At 46.4% G+C, this 22,083-nt stretch overlaps 1 protein-coding gene across 4 annotated transcripts in view; it reads left to right on the top strand.

Moving 5' to 3' along the window:
• The window catches only part of UBXN6 (UBX domain protein 6), a 137,332-nt gene that overhangs the window by 42,609 nt on the left and 72,640 nt on the right, over window positions 1–22,083 (top strand). For all 4 annotated transcript variants that reach the window (XM_073544032.1, XM_073544023.1, XM_073544042.1 and 1 more), the window contains one exon: window positions 7,698–7,747. In XM_073544032.1, the coding sequence (XP_073400133.1) occupies window positions 7,698–7,747 (50 nt within the window). The remainder of the gene's footprint in view (window positions 1–7,697; window positions 7,748–22,083) is intronic.

Here is a 22,083-nt window from a genome sequence, read left to right as displayed (position 1 = left end):
ATATATATATAATACGTCAGTGCAGTAATCCAGTGACTTTTTAATGAAGATATATAGAAAATACGTCAGCACAGCAATCCAACCACTTTTTACTGAATATAGGAGCACATGACAGGATTGGGGCGCAGGATGCGAGCACATGACAGGATTAGGGCGCAGGATGGGAACACATGACAGGATGAGGGCATAGGAAGAGAGTAGCACATGACAAGATGGAGGCGCACAAAACAGGATGAGGGCGCAGGGTGGGGGCTGCACATGACAGGAAGGGGGCGCAGGATGGGGGCACAAGATTAGGGCGCAGGATGGAAGCAGCACAGCAGCACATACCAGGATGGAGACCATATACCAATATAAATACTCGCCACCCAGGCGTAGAACCGGTTCATACCTAATCTAATATATAAAGCTCAATGTGTGTGTGTGTGTGTGTGTATGTCCGGGATTGGCATCTGCACCGTCGCAGCTACAGCCACAAAATTTTGCACAGTCACATGTCTGGCCCCCGAGAGCATCATAGGCTATGTTGTGAGGCGAAATTTTAACCCCACGCATTCCAATTCACCAAACAATTTGGCCTATTATTCTTATCATTTCTATGGTATTATTGTCCTTCTGCAAAGCTGGAAATAACACAATTTATTACCGTGCAAACACAGACCACCCTCTGACACAGACTGCAGGGGGAGCCCAGTATCACACAGGATAGGATTAGATACAGAGCTCAGCAGTCAGTATCACACAGGAGAGGATTAGGTACACAGCTCAGCACACAGTATCACACAGAATAGTATTAGATAGACGGCTCAGCAGACAGTATCACAAAAAATACGCCTCCAGTTTCCAGTTCAAACAGAATAGGATTAGATACACTGCTCAGCAGTCAGTATCACACAGGATAGGGTTAGATACACTGCTCAGCTGTCAGTATCACCGGGGGCTGGCTGGCAAATTTTAGCCTGGGGGGCAAGCACAATGCAGTGGCCCACTGTGACGCTGGCCGTGGTCCATCTTAAGGTTTGGTCTCCTGTAGTAGCACTTGAGTATAGCACATGTGCGACAGAGGGAAGACCATGTAACAACCCATTTCATAAAAATGGTTGAGGAACAATAAGGGTGTGTGCACACGTTGCGGATTTTTCCGCGCAGATTTGTCCAAATCTGCATGTCAAAAGACCTGCGGTTTATCTGCAGATTTAGTGCAGTTTAGGCTGCGGTTTTCCCCTGCGGTTTGACACCTGTCATGGAATCCGCACAAAGGATTTTGAAACTGCAGCAAATGCGCGCAGAAAAATCCACAACGTGGGCACTGCGTTTTTCTTTTTACATAGACTAAAATGGTACTGTACACCGCAGCAGAAACTGCTGCGGATCCGCAGGGCAAATCCGCAGCAGAATCCGCAACGTGCACACACCCTAAATGCTTATCAATAGAAAAAGGCTCTGTTAGTGTATCACCACCGAAAACATAAGTAAGTGCTCAATTAAGCGTGTCAGCCAGGGGTCCACAGCATACCATAAATTGATATGACATGTTGTCAGTAGTTTATAGTATAAAAGAGCAATTTACTTTTTCCTCAAAAATATACCTATAAAGGGAAAAATCAGATGAACTGAACATTTGAAAGTGGTCTCTTGATTTTTGCCAGAGCTGTATATACTGTGTATATATTCTTTACAATCAGCTATACATTTACTGTGCTATGCGCTACAGTACTGAACCACCCACAGGGATAGCACCCATTTGTCAAATGGTGATAATATTGGACGTGGACACCACTTACCGCAAGGCGCAGGCACTGGGCAGCAGGGACTGGTGTAGGAGTGGGACTCAGACTGGCCTGTGGGCTGTGGCACACTGTAACCTAGAGGGTGACATCCACATTATAGAGGGTCACATTCATATTACAGAGGTTGAAATCCACATTACAGAGGTTGAAATCCACATTACAGAGTTTGAAATCCACATTACAGAGGGTCACATCCACATTATAGAGCAGACCTGGGCAAAGTGCGACCCAGGGGCCACATCTGAAATGAGACAGCTGTGAAGACTGGAAATCAGAGGTCCACGGGCCGCACGATGCCCGCCTGGCCTCTCGCTGTTTCCATGTGCGCCATGGCGCTGCTGACTCCTTTAGTGGACAAGGGGCCTCCGGCCACTTCCTCCACCAGTGTGTGAAACAGCTGACACGATGAAATGACGTCATCGCGTCAGCTGTTTACTCCGGAGAGTCCGCGCACCGGAGGCAAGGAGAGAAGCACAGTGACCGGGAACGGGACGAGGTGAGTATGTGGTGTTTTTTTTTTTTTCCCTTATGTGTATGGGCCATTTGGGTGGGCATGAAGAGGCTATGGGGGTGACGACCTGGTGCTGCACACCTGGGGTGGGTGACGACATAGTGCTGCACACCTGGGGTAGGTGACAACATGGTGCTGCACACCTGGGGTGACAGGAGCTGGTGATATGGTGTTGCTGCTGCACATGGTGTATATACTGAGGCTGTGTGGGGCTCATGGTGTGTGTGTGTGTGTGTGTGTGTGTATGTATACATATATATATATATATATATATATATATATATTTTGAGGCTGTGTGAGGCTCATGCAGTATATGGGGAGGCTGTATGGGGTAGGCTGTGTGGGGCTCATGCAGTATATAGGGAGGCTGTGTGAGGCTCATGCAGTATATGGGGAGAATATGTGGGGCTCGTGCAGTGTATATAGGGAGGCCATGTGGGGCTCATGCTGTATATAGGGACGCTGTGTGTGGCTCATGCTGTATATAGGGAGGCTGTCTGGGGCTCATGCTGTATATATAGGAAGGCTGTGTGGGTCTCATGCCGCATATAAGGGGCTGATGAGGGGGCTCATACAATATACTGAAGGGGCTGTACTCGGGTTCAAACGATATATAGGGGGATGTTGGCATTCATAATTCTGCTCAATATACAATTCTGATACAATTAATATTACTAAAATTATCAATAATATAATACAGTAATTATAAAATATCAATATTAATATTGAGAATTAATTTTGGCCTATTGGTTCGGCCCTCCACGACAGTCATGGTCTCATGTGGCCCTTCAGGAAAATTAATTGCCCGCCCCTGTTATAGAGGGTCACAACCACATTGTAGAGAGTCAGATCCACATTTTAGATGGTCACATGATGTGACCCTCTAAAATGGGGATGTGACCCTCTGTAATGGGGATGTGGCCCTCTAAAATGTGGAGAGAGAAAGAACAGAAAGAAACAAAGAAAGAACAGAAAGAAACAAAGAAAGAACAGAGAAGGAGAGGAAAGAAAGAAAACAGAGAGAGAAAGAAAGAGGGGAAAGAAACAGAGAAAAAGAGAGATTCTATACAGATACTATAGCAGACCGGCTCCCTTTGTAATGCCCACCTGAGCCTCCCGGTGCAGGACATATCATGGCCGACATCCCCGAGTCCAAGGCGATCCTGCTGTCCGCGCTGTCTTCGGAGGACACAGTGATGGATCTGAAGCATTCCCTGAAATGCCTCCATGGTTCTGTCACAATCTCCTCCCGAAATTACAAACGGCTCTGCTCCGCTCTGTACACCCATGGCTCAGCTCCATACACTTTCTACACACAGGGCTCCGCTCAATACACTTCGTACAAACGCGGCTCCGCTCCGTACACCTCGTACACACGGCTCTGCTCCATACACATGCGGCTCCACTCCGTACACACATGGCTCTGCTCCGCTCTGTACACACACTGCTCTGCTCAATACACTTTGTACACACGCGGCTCCGCTCTGTACACACGCGGCTCCACTCCGTAGTACACCTCTTACAAATGCGGCTCCGCTCCATACACCCCGTACACACACGGCTCAGCTCCGTATACTTTCTATACACAGGGCTCCGCTCAATACACTTTGTACACACGCGGCTCTGCTCAATACACTTTGTACACACGCGGCTCTGCTCAATACACTTTGTAGTCAGACAGCTAAAAGAGAGTATGTATAAAACCGTATGTTTTATGTATGTATAAAACCAGTGATGGCCTTGTCTGTCTGTACATGTCATCCCCTGAGGAAGAAGTGTAAACTTCGAAACGCGTTGGGAAATTAAAGTACTATTAACACAATCTGGAAGGAGTGATCTGTCAAGCAGCGCACGTTTAATCCATAAACCTTCTCCTTTGTAATCCAATACACTCTGTACACACGCGGCTCTGCTCAATACACTCTGTACACACGCGGCTCTGCTCAATACTCTCTGTACACACGCGGCTCTGCTCAATACTCTCTGTACACACGCGGCTCTGCTCAATACTCTCTGTACACACGCGGCTCTGCTCAATACTCTCTGTACACACGCGGCTCTGCTCAATACACTCTGTACACACGCCGCACTGCTCAATACACTCTGGACACGCGCCGCTCTGCTCAATACACTCTGGACACGCGCCGCTCTGCTCGGTACGCTCTGGACACGCGCCGCTCTGCTCGGTACGCTCTGGACACGCGCCGCTCTGCTCGGTACGCTCTGGACACGCGCCGCTCTGCTCGGTACGCTCTGGACACGCGCCGCTCTGCTCGGTACGCTCTGGACACGCGCCGCTCTGCTCGGTACGCTCTGGACACGCGCCGCTCTGCTCGGTACGCTCTGGACACGCGCCGCTCTGCTCGGTACGCTCTGGACACGCGCCGCTCTGCTCGGTACGCTCTGGACACGCGCCGCTCTGCTCGGTACGCTCTGGACACGCGCCGCTCTGCTCGGTACGCTCTGGACACGCGCCGCTCTGCTCGGTACGCTCTGGACACGCGCCGCTCTGCTCGGTACGCTCTGGACACGCGCCGCTCTGCTCGGTACGCTCTGGACACGCGCCGCTCTGCTCGGTACGCTCTGGACACGCGCCGCTCTGCTCGGTACGCTCTGGACACGCGCCGCTCTGCTCGGTACGCTCTGGACACGCGCCGCTCTGCTCGGTACGCTCTGGACACGCGCCGCTCTGCTCGGTACGCTCTGGACACGCGCCGCTCTGCTCGGTACGCTCTGGACACGCGCCGCTCTGCTCGGTACGCTCTGGACACGCGCCGCTCTGCTCGGTACGCTCTGGACACGCGCCGCTCTGCTCGGTACGCTCTGGACACGCGCCGCTCTGCTCGGTACGCTCTGGACACGCGCCGCTCTGCTCGGTACGCTCTGGACACGCGCCGCTCTGCTCGGTACGCTCTGGACACGCGCCGCTCTGCTCGGTACGCTCTGGACACGCGCCGCTCTGCTCGGTACGCTCTGGACACGCGCCGCTCTGCTCGGTACGCTCTGGACACGCGCCGCTCTGCTCGGTACGCTCTGGACACGCGCCGCTCTGCTCGGTACGCTCTGGACACGCGCCGCTCTGCTCGGTACGCTCTGGACACGCGCCGCTCTGCTCGGTACGCTCTGGACACGCGCCGCTCTGCTCGGTACGCTCTGGACACGCGCCGCTCTGCTCGGTACGCTCTGGACACGCGCCGCTCTGCTCGGTACGCTCTGGACACGCGCCGCTCTGCTCGGTACGCTCTGGACACGCGCCGCTCTGCTCGGTACGCTCTGGACACGCGCCGCTCTGCTCGGTACGCTCTGGACACGCGCCGCTCTGCTCGGTACGCTCTGGACACGCGCCGCTCTGCTCGGTACGCTCTGGACACGCGCCGCTCTGCTCGGTACGCTCTGGACACGCGCCGCTCTGCTCGGTACGCTCTGGACACGCGCCGCTCTGCTCGGTACGCTCTGGACACGCGCCGCTCTGCTCGGTACGCTCTGGACACGCGCCGCTCTGCTCGGTACGCTCTGGACACGCGCCGCTCTGCTCGGTACGCTCTGGACACGCGCCGCTCTGCTCGGTACGCTCTGGACACGCGCCGCTCTGCTCGGTACGCTCTGGACACGCGCCGCTCTGCTCGGTACGCTCTGGACACGCGCCGCTCTGCTCGGTACGCTCTGGACACGCGCCGCTCTGCTCGGTACGCTCTGGACACGCGCCGCTCTGCTCGGTACGCTCTGGACACGCGCCGCTCTGCTCGGTACGCTCTGGACACGCGCTGCTCGGTACGCTCTGGACACGCTCCGCTCGGTACGCTCTGGACACGCTCCGCTCGGTACACTCTGGACACGCTCCGCTCGGTACACTCTGGACACGCTCCGCTCGGTACACTCTGGACACGCTCCGCTCGGTACACTCTGGACACGCGCCGCTCGGTACACTCTGGACACGCGCCGCTCGGTACACTCTGGACACGCGCCGCTCGGTACACTCTGGACACGCGCCGCTCGGTACACTCTGGACACGCGCCGCTCGGTACACTCTGGACACGCGCCGCTCGGTACACTCTGGACACGCGCCGCTCTGCTCGGTACACTCTGGACACGCGCCGCTCTGCTCGGTACACTCTGGACACGCGCCGCTCTGCTCGGTACACTCTGGACACGCGCCGCTCTGCTCGGTACACTCTGGACACATATGGCTCTGCTCACATCGTACACACACAGCTCTGCTACATCCCCCCCCTGTAAACCCCTCCTGACCTCACACATACACTTGCCCTCATCCAGCAGGAAGACAAGCAGCAGCAGAGTCCTCAGTCCTGCATACATTGAGGGCCCTCATCATGTGACCCCTGACTCCTCCCCTCCTGTGACCTCATCACAGGTCCTGTGCACTGTACAGTGTACACAGAAAAGATTGAACAACATAGTGGCTGGGCGCAGAATGTAACAGTGGGCTGCTCCCCCCCCCAAAAGCCAGTGTAGTAGCCACCTACTGCTCCACTTCCAGTGCATCTCTGGCTGCCACAGCAACGCGCCGCGGTCTCAGCCTGCAGTCAGTGCACTGAGTGCAGTGACTGAGTTCCGCCCACCGGCCCCGAGCTGTGTCTGCTGCTCTGTGTCTGCTCTGCATGTGGCCGCCCGCTCACTCTCCTCTCCACTACCGCGGGCCGCGGCCATGTTTTTTCAATCAAGTATGTACACGCTGCGGCTGCTGGGCGGGCGGGCAAGCGGCCCTTTCTGACGCTAATTAACCGGCCCGGGGGGCAAATACCTCTCTGCCACCCGGCCCAGCCCGCCCCTGTATCACACAGGATAGGATTAGATACACAGCTCAGCAGACATTATCACACAGGATAGGGTTAGATACACAGCTCAGAAACAGGATGTTCCAAAGGAGAGGACATTTTCATTCCAAGAATTCCACTCATTCCATCTGAATTGTTTTTTGATTTTAAACGCCTCCAGTTTCCTGTTCAACTGCTAGTTGCAATGTCCATTAACAATGCTCAGGGACAGTCCTTGAAACTAGTAGGGATCGATTTGCAATCTCCATGCTTTTCTCATGGTCAACTTTATGTGGTCTGTTCAAGAGTTGGAACTGCCAAAAATCTGTTCATCTTTGCACCGAAAGGAAAAACCAAAAATCTTGAATGAGTTGAAAATAAAATACTATCAATACTTGGGTAATCGTTTAGTTAATTTGTGTTGCAAATCTGTAGTGTTGAATATATGATGTGAAATGTTTTTATGTGCAATATAATCATTATAATTTGTTATAACTAACCACAGTTGGTTACTATGCTCAGGCAATGCCGGGCTCTTCAGCTAATATATATATATATATATATATATATATATATATATATATGTGTGTGTGTCCTAATTTTATTTTGTGTTTTACATAGTTAAAGATGAATCGTTTAAAGAAGACATGAAGGTTACACCAGAAGACAAGGTAAGGGACATTTGCATAAGGGGAACCTGTCACTTAATAAATTCACTATTATCTTGTAGTTAAAGGGTTAATCTTCAGGTTAATAGCATTCTGGGCCTGCCCGGTGCCGGCACTTAGAGCCACACTGACTGGAGGAAATGAGCTTTAATCCTCCCGATAGCGTTCAGCATTCAGTCATAGGAGTGGCACTGGTTCAGTTACCACTCTATATAGAGATCTGTGCCTGTATCCGCACCCCCATCACTGACAGTAGGCCCCAATGATGGGCCAGATGTCAGTTAGTGCCGGATGGGAGAGGGAGGACGGTTTTTCCTGTACGAGGTTTCCTTTAAAGTTAATTTGTCAGCAGGTTTTTGCTACATAATCTGAGAGCACTATAGTGTATGGGCTGAGACCCTGATTACAGTGATGTTACTAACTGGGCTGTGTTTTGCTGTTTCAGTACCTTATCAACAGGAGATTATCACTATAGGGTAGTGTTCCCCAACTCCGGTCCTCAAGAGCCAGCAACAGGTCATGTTTTCAGGATTTCCTTAGTATTGGCTAGCTGATAACTGGAGTATCTGCACAGACAATAATTCCATCACCTGTCCAATATTAAGGAAACCAGGGCTGTGGAGTCGGTAAGCCAAACCTGCGACTCCGACTCCTCAATTTCCCTTACACCGACTCCACGACTCCGAATCCGACTCCCACACATATTGCTTATATTTAAGTGAAAAATTTATTGTAGTTCAATGTGAACCTCAGACATTTAATCATTTTTATGATCCAATAATCAAGATATTTAGATAGAACAGAATATATATATTGGTGTACTACCCGGTTTTCCTTCTTTTTGGTACAGATATGATATGGATAGATAGAGCAGATTTCTAATCTGCTTTTGCTATTGAAAACATTATCTATGAGCTCAAAAACCTTTCAGGTGATGCAGTTTTTTAAAAAGATGATCCGCTTTTGCAGCTGAAAAACGTATCCTCAAAAAACACAGGAAAAACGCTGTGTGTGAATGTAGCCTTAGATCAGGAATAGAACAGCCATTTATAGGACATTTCATAACTTTCCCAAACTCCTATGAAAAAATATTCAGCACATCCTGCATTGAATTACTGTACCCAATTTATTATATATTTTAGGTGTCGGAGTCGGTCCATTTTATACCGACTCCGACTCCACCAAAATGAGCTCCGACTCCGACTCCACGACTCCGACTCCACAGCCCTGAAGGAAACACTGAAAACAAGATCTGATGGTGGCCCTTGAGGATTGGAGTTGGGGAATACTGCTGTAGAACAACTGGTCTCGTGCCTCCTAGTCCCACCACGCCACCAGCACTGACTAGCAGCTCTGTAACTATACAATGTACACAAAAAGCTGTGGACGATTTTATACACAGCTCAACAACTGAGCTTTGCTAGATCTGCAGTAGAAACAACTACCGTATATACTTGTGTATAAGCCGAGATATTCAGCCCATTTTTGGGGGCTGAAAGTCCCCCTCTCGGCTTATACGCGAGTCATATACCAGGGGGGACGGGGAGCGAGGGTGTCAGAGACCATACTCACCCCCTCCTGGCACGTCTCTGCAGCCCCTGCTTCTCCCTCGGTGTGCAGCAGCATATGGGGGGGTTTTAGCTATGGAGCATCTTCTTGGATCACCATTAACCCTAGACTTATACGCGAGTCAATAAGTTTTCCCAGTTTTTTGTGTGGCAAAATTAGGGGGGTCGGCTTATACACGAGTATATACGGTATGTTTTTATCATAACTGACACATTGCTGGAATCATGGTCTCTGTCCCTGCCTCATTCTGCTGTCAGAATACATAGCAATAAGCTGCTGACATATTGCCTTTAAAAGTAATTTGAAGGTGTTGTGTGTGTATATATATATATATATATATATATATATATATATATATATATATATATATATATTAAGGCAGCGCTTATTGACAGTGTTGGGGCACTCACTTGGCAGCGGATTCACGTCACACAGGAATACTTTACACTTAAACAGTCCATGTGGTTTATTAAACAGCATAAACCATGTTAGGCAACACAAAGAATACAGTCTTGCATCAGACAGATTAATCCTTAATGATCGTAGTAGAGCTCCGCTCTCTCAGTTCATTAGTGTTCATAGAACATCACAGGCACCAACAGTTATATCCCCATGTCTGGGGTTACCTCGCAGGAGCTCTGGGTCCAGATGCCGACTCTTTGGTAGTCCTCTCTCTCAGGGAAGCTGCCGAACTGGGATCACCGTCCCAGACAACGCCTTGCTCACCAGGCCACCTGACAGTCCAGATCCACAGACAGACAGTAGGTCCCCCAATGCAGTGCCGTTACAGACTCTGCTCACACACGTGGCCGGTCCGGATGCTGTTCAGGGATCCGACCCTCCTCCTTGGGTCTCCCAACACACCTGCCTTACCAGGTCCAGGGTCTCAACGGGTGATATTCCGAACATCCGTCCCGTCCTGAGACCGTCCATCACTCAGGGATCCGTCCCTACTCCCAGGGACTCCCAACACACCGGCCTCACCAGGTCCAAGGTCGCAGCACGTGCTCCAGGGATCCGATTCTTCTCCCAGAATCTCCCAATACTGACCCTCCAGGACCTTGCACCCTGAACCATTCAGGTACACACTCTTCCCACCATGTGACCTACCTCAGGCATATTATATGGTCCGTAGCCACACCCACAGGTGATCACATGACTATAACCTCACTAAAGGTCTTCTTTCTCAAAGCCACACACACACAGGCTTTATCCTGGGCGTTCAGACACACGCCTCTGGGTGGGTTTGTAGGTGACTGGTCCCACCCATCTCACCAAGCCACCTGGAAGCTTTTCCCTGATACATAGTAACAAACACTCAGCATTACCTCTGCTGATTACCACATATTTCAGCTTCCATCCCAGGGCCACCCACCCTGGGATACATAACAGTCATTTACCATCCTGCCGTTCATCCTTTTCTCCATCACAATAATGGAGATGCCTGTGTGCATGACCCAGACAGCGCCCCCTAGCTGTCAACTTACAGATCCCCCACCATATTGGAGCCACTGCTCACTCCATCAATCGGGGGTCAATATGACTTGTCAATCCTGTAGCTAATCAAGGTAACTTCTGCAGCCTGTGATTGGCTGTAGCAGTTACATGTCTCGTGGTTAGTGTAAACCTTGGAACGGAGAATGGCACTCTATACCGAGGATATGGTGACATTGGAGCAGCATGGAATCTGTAAGATATTTATTACTCAGTTTGTAATTTTCAACCATTAAAAGCTATTGGTAAAGCATTTCTAATGGTTCAACTACCACTTTATATTTAAAAGTGTAAATGTACAAAGATTTTATTGTACTCAAGATTATTAACATTACATTTAAGTATATCCCTAAAATCTGAAGTATGCCAAACTTACATTTCGTAAGTATTTTGAATTTTCTATGATACTTTGATCATAGAATCATAGAATTTAAGAATTGGAAGGGACTTCCAGGGTCATCGTGTCCAACCCATTGCTCAAAGCAGGATTCTCTAAACCTTCTCAGATAGATGTCTGTCCAGCCTCTGTTTGTTTGAAGACCTCAAATGAAGGAGAACTCGCCACCTCTCGTGGCAGCGTATTCCAATTATTGATCACACTCACTGTTAAAAAGTTTTTTTCTAATATCTAACCTTTATCTTCTCCCGTTCAGTTTCATTCCATTGCTTCTTGTGTTTCCAGATGCAAATGAGAATAATGAGGATCCCTCTACACTGTGACATCCTTCAGATATTTGTAGACAGCTATTAAGTTTCCTCTTAGCCTTCTTTATTGCAAGCTAAACATTTCCAGATCCTTTAACCATTGTAGGACATACTTTGCAGTCCGCTCACCATCCTGGTAGCTCTTCGGTGAACTTGATTCAGTTTTTCAATGTTTTTTTTTTTTAAATGTTTCAAATGTGGTGCCCAGATCACAATATTCCAGATGAGGCCTGACCAAGGAGGAGTAGAGGGGGATAATTACTTCACATGCCTTTTTTGCTACTGCATCACTCTGTTGACTCATGTGCAGTCTGTGATCTATTAGTATCCCAAGTCTTTTTCACATGTGCTGTTTCTTAGTTCTATTCCTCCGATTCTGTAGATGTATTTTTTGTTTTTCTTGCCCAGATGTAGAATCTTGCATTTCTCCCTGTTAAATACCATTCTATCAGTCACTGCTCATTGTTCAAGCTTATCTAGATCCTTCTGAATCCTTTCTCTGTCTTCTCTAGTGTTAGCTATCCCTCCTAGCTTTGATTCATCTGCAAATATGATTAGTTTACCTTCAGTTCCCTTATCATTTATAAAATTATTGACCAACATTAGGGCCAACACAGAGCCTTGTGATCCTACTTGAAGCACTCTTCCAATTAGATGTACAACCATGTTGAATATTATATTTTTTTTATGACAGTAGCCCCTTTTTAATTTCTATTATTATAGGTCTGCCCGAGATGTGGATACTCAATTATTTACTCAGTTATGCACAATATACACTTCTCAACATTGTAATTGCAACACTATGGAGGAAATTTAGTCTATTTCTGGAAATCACAGGATGGATAGACATGTTGCTGATAAGGAAATGGTGAGAAAATAGAAACAACATTTTCAAAACCTCTCAATTTAGTATGATGTATGAGCACCATGCACATAAATAGCATGCCAAGGCATGTAAGTGCATGTATCAGTGTGGTGAGGAATATTCTGGCACACTCAATGCAGCAGGCACCCAAATCCTCAAGATCCGCTGCTGGCAGCTCTTTACTGCAGGTGCTGACCAATGACTTTTCAGATGTACTTGATGGAAGATGGAGATGCTGCAGTCCTTGGTAGCACAGTTAGGACATGCAGGCCGCTCACAGCTGCACAACGACATACAGCCTGGTGGTGTTGTGTTGAAAAGTGGTCTTTGAGACTTTCAGCATGTCATAGTCTCATCTGTTTTTCGGATCAGACTCGGCCATTTAAGTCAGTGGGGTCCAGTTAAACATGGATGAAAGACAAACATAAGTTTTCCTATCCGTTTTTCACTGATCCTCGCTAAGACTCAATAGAAAAATTAAAGAAAAAACATACAGAGTTAAAAAATAAAAGATTAAACTGAGGAGAAAAAAACAAATTCAGAACTTATGCAAACGGATTACATACAGAAGAAAATGTCTGCTTTACAAGGATGTAAAAATATACATGTGTAAATGCAGCTTAAAGGGAACCGGTCACCTGAAAAAAATGCTATTGACCTGCAGATATGGGGTTAATCTGCAGGTTAATAGCTTTGTAAAATAGCCCTGTGCCTACACTTAGGCTCCCGCTTCCAGGAGGAAATTAAGTTTATTACCACCGTCAGCATTCGGTTTCAGTCGCGGGAGCGGTGCGGATTGAGTCACCGCTCTTTGTATGGAGCTTTCGGCTGAAACCACACCCCCGGCGTTGATTGGCAGCCGGCCCTAAAGCTGATCTGCTGTCAGAGCTGTGGGCATGGTTACAGCCGCTGTTCTCCATACATAGAGCGGCGTCTGAGTCCGCCGCCGGGGTGGGGGTTCATTTAAACCAGGCAGTAAGGGCCTCAAGTGCTGGCGCTAGGCAGGTCCACAACAATGTTAACCTGCAGAAATTTGCGTTAATCTGTAGCTTAATAGCGTTTTTCAGGTGACAGATTCCCTTTTAATGAGATTTTTTTGGCAAACTATCTAGTATAAGGGACATACTGGGGAAGTTATTAAGGCTGGCATTAGAGTAAAGCTAAAATTACACAGCCATGTCCATTTCTACATCTGTGTAAAACAGACCATTTTTCTCTAATATATCATCAGTATTGCATCTGTGTTGTATCTTTTTTTTTTTTTTTTTCTCATCTGTTTTTTTGTCACCCGCCTGTCACTTGTCAGATGAATGTTGACCGTGGATAAAACAAGAGAGCTGGAACACTGAGGTATAGTACAAAGCATGTCTTCTGTCTTTCATCCATGTTTAACTGATCACCATAGACTGTAATGGCCTAGTCTGATCTGCTAAACGGATAAGTATTGGACATGCTCTGAGTCTCATAGACCAGACACACGGATGTGATTTTCAAAAAAGCGTGTGTAGATCAGTGAAACTCTTTGGACCTGTGTGCTGTCTGTGTTACAAAACTGAAAGCACATGGATGTGTACAATGAATGTGAATGTGTAGCCTACTGCAAATGAAGAGAGCAGAGGTATTGGCATGGCTGTGATTGGCCGGCACAGCACCTGACCCAGCTTGCACAAAGGCTGGATCATGAGTGCCGCCGCCATTTTGCCCTTATTAGTTTAGGGACAGGTTACAACTGGTGTGAGAGACATAAAGTTGCTCTCTGTACTATACAAGCCATGCCTGTGTGAGTACTGTGACAAAATCTGCTGTGTGTACTCTGCAATCTCACCTGTGAGAGTGCTATATGTACTCTGCACCCCCTCCTGTTGGAGTACTGTGCCTTTTAAGCTGCCGTGTGTTTTCTAGTTGTGTTGCAAATAAATTATTGTGGTCAGTCATCTCATTACCATTTGTATGCCAAAGAAATATTTTTTCAGGACCCCTCTGTGTTTTCTAGTAGTCTGAGAAATAATTTGCATCAGCTGTCTCGTTGCCATTTGTAAGCCAGAGAAATAATTTTTCTAGACCGCTGTGTGTTTTCTAGTAGTGTTGCAAATAAATAATTGAGGATGGAATAACAGCACCACAAAAGATAATGACTGTAGGTCTTGCTGCAGTGATACAGTTGTGTGAAAGTGTTTGCCCCCTTCCTGATTTCCTATTGTTTTGCATGTTTATCACACTAAATGTTTCAGATAACCAATCAAATTTAAATATTTGACAAAAATAACACAAGTAAACACAAAATGAAGGTATTTATTATTAAGGAAAAAAAATCCAAACCGACAGGGCGCATTGTGAAAAAGTGATTGCCCCCCCCCAAACCTAATAACTGGTTGAACCACCCTTAGCAGCAACAAGCATTTGCGATAACTTGCAATGAGTCTTTTGCAACGCTCTGAAGGAGTTTTGGCCCACTCATCTTTGTGGAATTGTTGTGAGTCAACTACATTAGGTTGTTTGCGAGCATAAACCACCTCTTTAAGGTCCTGCCACAGCATCTCAGTCGGATTAAGGTCAGGATTTTTCACACAGCTGTACTTTATTTTTATCCGGCAAGGAGTCAAAAATTAGATACAGTGGGGTAAATAAGTATTTGATACACCGCCGATTTTGCAAGTTTTCCCACCTACAAAGAATGGAGAGGTCTGTAATTTTTCTAGACTGCTGTGTGTTTTCTAGTAGAAATAAATAATTGGCATCGGACATCTTGTTGCCATTTGTAGGCCAAATAAATAATTTCTGGACCTTTGTGTGTTTTCTAGTAGTGTTGCAAATGAATAATTGAGGAAGGAACCTCAGCACCACGAAAGAAAATGAGACTGTAGGTCTTATTGCAGATAGTTTATTTTGAGCTGGCAAGAACAGTCGAAAACAGATCCATTGGGGTAAATAAGTATTTGGTACACTGCTGATTTTGCAGGTTTTCCCACCTACAAAAGAATGGTTAACTGTTTAATTTTTATCGTAGGTACACTTCAACTTAGAAAAATAGAACCTTAAAAAAAAAAATAAGAAAATCACAATGTATGATTTTTCATGACTAATTTGCATGAAATAAGTATTTGATACAATAGAAAAACAGAACTTAATATTTGGTATTGAAACCTTTGTTTGCAATGACAGAGGTCAATTGTTTCCTGTAGTTCTTGACCAAGTTTGACTACACTGCAGCAGGGATTTTGGCCCACTCCTCCATACAGATCTTTCAGGTTTCAGGCTGTCGCTGGGCAACATTAAGTTTCAGCTTCTTCCAAAGATTTTCTACTGGGTTTAGGTCTGTAGACTGGCTAGGCCACTCGAGAACCTGGAAATGCTTCTTACGGAGCTACTTCTTAGTTTCCCTGGCTGTGTGTTTTGCGTCATTATCATGATGCAAGACCCAGTCATGACCTACCTTCAATGCTCTTACGGAGGGAAGTAGTTTGCTGGCCAAAATCACGGGATGCACGACTCCATCCATCCTCCATGCAATATGGTGCAGTCGTCCTGTCATCTTTGCAGAATAGCACCCTCAAAGTATGATGTTTCTCCCCACTATGCTTCACGGCTTCGACGGTGTCCACCTCGCCCCCTATTGAGGGGAGGCTTCCACCTCACCCCATTGCAAATCATCCAAGAAGCCTGAGCACAAGTCATGTAGCAGTCGCTTCTTTTTGATGACTCTGCTGGCTGGGGTTCCATGGCCCTTCCACCTGGCCCTGTCCCTGAAGTGGAAGAGACTAAGGGCACTGAAACCCGACCACTTATGTTGGAGCATGAATACCTGGGAGGGCTATTGCACACTGCAGCACATGTCAAATGATGACGAAACTCAGGTGCCAACTGCATAGTCTTTCTGCAGTGTGCAGACCGGCAAGGAGGGCAGTGTTGAGGAGTCAGTGGAAGATGATGCAGGGGATGATGAAGTCTTAGATACCACTAAGATGATGTGCGCAGTTTGGAGAAAGAGGAGGTGGCCCGCGCTGCCCCAGCAGCACACCAAACAAAGGAACAGGGAACGGCCCCTAGCCAGTATTTCATCTGCTACTCCCCACTAGCGCCAAAGAGGTCTCTGATGTAGCATTTCTTCAAGGAAATTGCTGACGACAAGCAGCGGGTGGTTTGCATGCTGTGCCATCAGACCCTGAAGTGAGGCATAAATCTGAACCTGAGCACTACATGCATGATGAGGTATCTGAATTCCATTCATGAGGTGAAGTGGAGTACATACTTTAAAAAGCATGACAGATTTCAGTTGCATTCTGCTTCCTCTTCTGCTGCAAACTCTGCCTCTTCCTCCTCTCAAGCAACAGGGCCACCGGCCTCCCTTAAAGAGAGGATGTGACTAGAGATGGGTGGACCCGTGGATGTTCTTTTCCGGTTCAGCCGGACATTTAAAAAAAAAAAAAAAAAAGTTTGGTTCAGGTACCAGAACCAGAGGAATGGAAGGCCCGAATATCTGTTTCCCACGCTGTCATATGTGTGACAGCATGAGAAACACAGGATTTGATCAGAGGTTAGATCGTTACTTCCAGCCAGAGTGCTGCGTTCCCACGCTGTCGGATGCGAGCGTTTCCGTAAGTGAGGTAACTGGGGTTTATCAGCTATGAACTCCAGTGACCTTTCTCACATCAGTGCTACACACTGCAGGAGCGTACTGTATTCAATGACGCAACCGCTCTCCGCCAGCCAGATGTGACTGCTGTCCAAACCATCTGTATCGTCGTGGGACACGTGAGGAGTATGGTGTTTTATTTATTTAATTTTTTTTTTTGCAGTGGGCCATGGTCATCAATCGGCGGAAATGTGAGTATAACTTTAGCTTTTTTTTTTATTTTTTGTGAATAAATGTGTAAAAGAGGGTGGAGGGTTTTTATTTCAAATAAAGGACTTTATTCTTGCTGTGGATTTTTTTTATAATCTGACTATGTGGCTAGTAATTACTAACCCCTGGGCTTGGTGTCAGCTGCCATAAAATAGCTGACATCAACCCCAAACCTATTACCCCTCTTGCCACTGCATCAGGGCAAGTGGGAAGAGCCAAGCAAAATTCCAGAATTGGCACATCTAATAGATGTGCCTTTTCCCTGGGGTGGTTGTGGGCTGCTATTTTTAAGCTGGGGAGGGCCAATATTCATGGCCCCTTCCCAGTCTGAGGATACCAGCTATCTGCTTTAGCTTGGCTGGTTGTAAAAATGGTAGGGAGCCCACGCCGTTTTTTAAAATTCTTTAAATAATTAAAAAATTCGATGTGGGGGACCCCTCTATTTTAGATAACCAGCCAATATAAATCTGACAGCTGGGGGTTTCAGCCCCCAGCTGTCAGCTTTAGCTGTACTGATTATCAAAAATAGAGCGGAACCCACGCCATTATTTATTTACACTCCCTGACAGAAGTTATGTCGCTTATCCATGTTATGTAAATAAAAGCTTATAACCTGATGTTAAATTCATCCATTGGTTGTAGAAATTATTCTTTTGAAAGCTGAAACCCTCCGAAATGTGGTTTCGGTTAAGAAAATAAATTGGCATCAATGTAGAAATATTGATCATTTAATGGACACAGAATGGTCAGATTTTGGCAAGACAAAAGTTTTGTCGGTCACAGAAAGTAATGTGATATTCAAACAAATAATTTATAATACAAATATATGTTGCATAACATTGGTGAATGAAGGTGTGGTGCTATTAGAGTCATATTTAATATTTTGTGTGACTTCCATGTGCTTGAATGTCTCAAGTGGGGTACCACAGGGCTCTGTCCTGGGCCCTGTATTGTTCAACATCTTTATCAATGATTTAGATGAAGGAATTGAGGGTAAACTGATTAAATTTGCTGATGACACAAAGCTAGGAGGGATAGCTAATACTAGAGAGAGAGAGGATTCAAAAAGATATAAATAAACTGGAGAAGTGGGCAGCAACTAACAGAATGGTTTTTAACAGGGAAAAATGCAAAGTACTACATCTGGGCAATAAAAATGAAAAAAGCATATACAGAATGGCAGGAATAGGGCTAAGCAACAGCACATGTGAAAAAGACTTGGGTTTACTAATAGATCACAGACTGAATATGAGTCAACAGTGTGATGCAGCAGCAAAAAAGGCAAATGCAATTCTAGGATGTATTAACAGAAGCATACAGTCTAGATCACGTGAAGTCATTATTTCCCTCTACTCCTCTTTGGTCAGACCTCATCTGGAATACTGTGTCCAGTTTTGGGCACCACATTTTAAAAAAGACATCAACAAACTGGAGCAAGTTCAGAAATGAGCGACCAGAATGGTGACCGGTCTGCAAACCCTGTCTTATGAGGAAAGGTTGCAGGATTTGGGAATGTTTAGTTTGCAAAAGAGAAGACTGAGAGGAGACTTAATAGCTGTCTACAAATATCTAAAGGGCTGTCACATTGTAGAAGAATCAACTTACTTCTCATTTGCACAAGGAAAGACTAGACGCAATGGAATGAAACTGAATGGGAGGAGACACAGATTAGATATTAGAAAAAACTCTGACAGAGTGATCAATGAGTGGAACAAGCTGCCACGAGAAGTGGTGAGTTCTCCTTCAATGGAAATCTTCAAACAGAGGCTGGACAGACATCTGACTGGGATGATTTAGCAAATCCTGCTTTGAGCAGGGGGTTGGACCAGATGGCCCAGGAGGTCCCTTCCAACTCTACGATTCTATGATTCTATGAAGGACTGCATCCATGCGGTTCAACAATGATTCATACAATTTATTAATGAAGTCATCAGGAATAGAAAAGAATGCAGTCTTACATGCCTCCCAGAGTTCATCTAGATTCTTTGGTTTTGTCTTCCAAGCTTCCTCTTTCATCCTACCCCAAACATGCTCAATGATGTTCATGTCTGGTGACTGGGCTGGCCAGTCCTTTAGCACCTTGATCTTTTTTGCCTGGAGGAACTTTGTTGTAGAGATGGATGTATGAGATGGAGCACCATCCTGCTGCAGAATTTGACGCCTTTTATGATTTGGAATATAAGAGGTAGCTAATACTTCTTGATATTTTAGGCTATTGATATTGCCTTCCACCTTGCAAATGTTTCGCACACCCCCATACTGAATGTAACCCCAGACCATGATCTTTCCACCACCAAATTTAACAGTTTTCTGTGTGTATTTTGGATCCATACGGGCTCCAGTAGGTCTCCTGCAGTATTTGCGGCGGCTGTGGTGTAATTCTACTGAAGATTCGTAAGAGAAATCCACCTTCTGCCACTTTTCCAGCGTCCATCTGTTTAGCAGGCTGTGGGACTTTGCAAATGCCACACGGTTTTTTATTTGCCTTTTGTTTAGTGCTGGCTTCTGGGCACTGATTCGACCATGGAGGCCATTTCGAGACAGAATCCTAAAAACTGTTCTAGTTGACACAGTGACTTGAGGTGACCAGCCCTATTGGAGCTCTGCTGCAGTGGAAGAGGGGCTTGCTTTGGATTTTCTAACCAACAAAGAGCAGTTGTCTTGCGGGGTCTGCTGAACCTGGGCTTGTCAAACACATCTCCAGTCTGTTTGAATCTTTGTACTTGATGCTGAGACACATTAAAGGTGCCAGCCACCTCTACAGTGGATCTGGTCTTCAGCCTTTTGATAATCCAGGCTTTGGTCGCAGGGTGGATTTTTGGCATGTTGTCAGAACTCAAGTTGCAGCTCAAGTGAAGGTCTGGGGTGCTGGGTTTCTTTTTATACACGCCCACTAATTAACCGATCATTTACTGAGCACAGGTGAGGATGTAAACTAGGATTGGGTGCATTATATGACCAGGCGACAAAACGTTTGTCTTGCCAAAATCTGACCATTCTGTGTCCATTGAATGATCAATATTTCTGAATTGATGCCAATTTGTTTAATTAACCAAAACCACATTTCGGAGGGTTTCAGCTTTCAAAAGAATAATTAAGGGTATGTGCACACGCTGCGGATTCCGCAGCAGTTTTAGCTGCGGTGTACAGTACCATTCAAATGAATGGTAAAAAAAAATCTGCGCGGATTTGCTGCGGTTTTGAAACCGCAGAAAGAATTGACATGTCAATTCTTTCTGCGGAATCCGCAGCGGGTTCCTATCTCCACCATTGTGGAGATGGTGAATCCGCAGGCAAAACCGCAGATAATCCGCAGGTCTTTTGACCTGCGGTTTATCTGCGGTTTTTGCAAAATCCGTGCGGATTAATCCGCAGCGGATTCCGCAGCGTCTGCACACACCCTTATACAACCAATGAATGAATTTAACGTCAGGTTATAAGCTTTTATTTACATAACATGGATAAGCGACATAACTTCTGTCAGGGAGTGTAGTGCAAAAGGCGCCCACTGATGAATACTCTCATCAGCCTCGCCCCCTCTTGCTGCTATCAGGTGCTTCCCTGCCCAGCAGCAAGTGTACTATCGTAACGTATATATAACAAGGCAGAGGGTGTGAACACAGACAGGCGCATTCGCTTATTCACATCCAACGTGAGGAAGCTAACAGTCCTGAAAATGAACACGGTGTGGATCCCACATGACTATACCAGCTGCACCCAACCAGTATACAACTCTATTTATCACTAGTTTCATTTTGGTGTCTCCTACACAAATTAATAAACCCATAAAACTGTGTTGGCTCCCTTCACCTCTTGCACCTGCATCGCCACATTCTCCTCCAGTCTGACCTTCATCCCCTGGTTGTAATTTGTTAGTTTATTTTGGCTTCATTCTATGTTCTTTTAAGTCAGTCCTCTAAAGCAAAACTGTTGGAGTACTCCTCCATTGCCTCTTCAACCCGTACTGCCATGTCCATCTCTTTCTCCACTTGGACCTACGCCTCCTACAGTAGATTGTAAGTTTGAGTTTTGTTATTTCTAGGTGGTTTTAAGTCCGTTCCATTAAAAAAAAATATAAAAATGAAAAAAAAAACCCTCTTCCATCTCCACATGGACCTGTTCCTCCTAATTCAGTATTATTATTTTTTATTTCTGCTCTGCTCAGTGTAGGGAACGGGACACCGCTATAGTGACGGACAGTAGTAGGTTTTGCGTGTTCACAGTTTTACTAAAACACACTCTGTATGTACTCTGCACCTGTGTCTGTGATAGTACTGTGCAAACCCAAAAGTTTTTATAATCTGCAACCATATCAGTGGGAATAATGTGTCTAAACAAATTTTTCTATTGTTCCGCAACCATTTCTGTAATGGTACTGTGCCAAAAGCCGCTGTATGTACTCTGCTGCCGTGTCTCCGAGGGAATGGTATCCAGCAACAGATCCATCCGTCAATAATTATTTAAAAACAAAAATCTTTAATGTATAACATGGTTAAAATTATGGTATAAAACCATTAGTTTACAAAAAAGGCTGAACTATAATTAAGAACCAGTCAATCTGCAACGCGTAAGGCAATGAGTTTCCCGGGTTACTTGCCTTTTTTCTAAACTAATGGTGTTATACCATAATTTTAACCATGTTATACATCAGAGATTTTTGTTTTTAAATAATTATTCACCAGTGGATCTGTTTCTGGATACCTTTCCCTCTTTGGTACTTCTCGTTTGTGGCTAAGGGTACCGTTACACCTAGCGACTCACCAGCGATCCCGACCAGCGATATGACGCAGTAAGGATCGCTGGTGAATCGCTGGGTGGTCGCTAGTGAGCTGCCACTCAAGCAGATCTCACCAGCGACATCGC

Source organism: Dendrobates tinctorius, unplaced genomic scaffold, assembly GCF_039654945.1.
Source record: "Dendrobates tinctorius isolate UK_male_01 unplaced genomic scaffold, ASM3965494v1 ptg000011l, whole genome shotgun sequence".
Taxonomy (NCBI): domain Eukaryota; kingdom Metazoa; phylum Chordata; class Amphibia; order Anura; family Dendrobatidae; genus Dendrobates; species Dendrobates tinctorius.
This window is presented reverse-complemented; position numbering and strand designations above follow the sequence as displayed.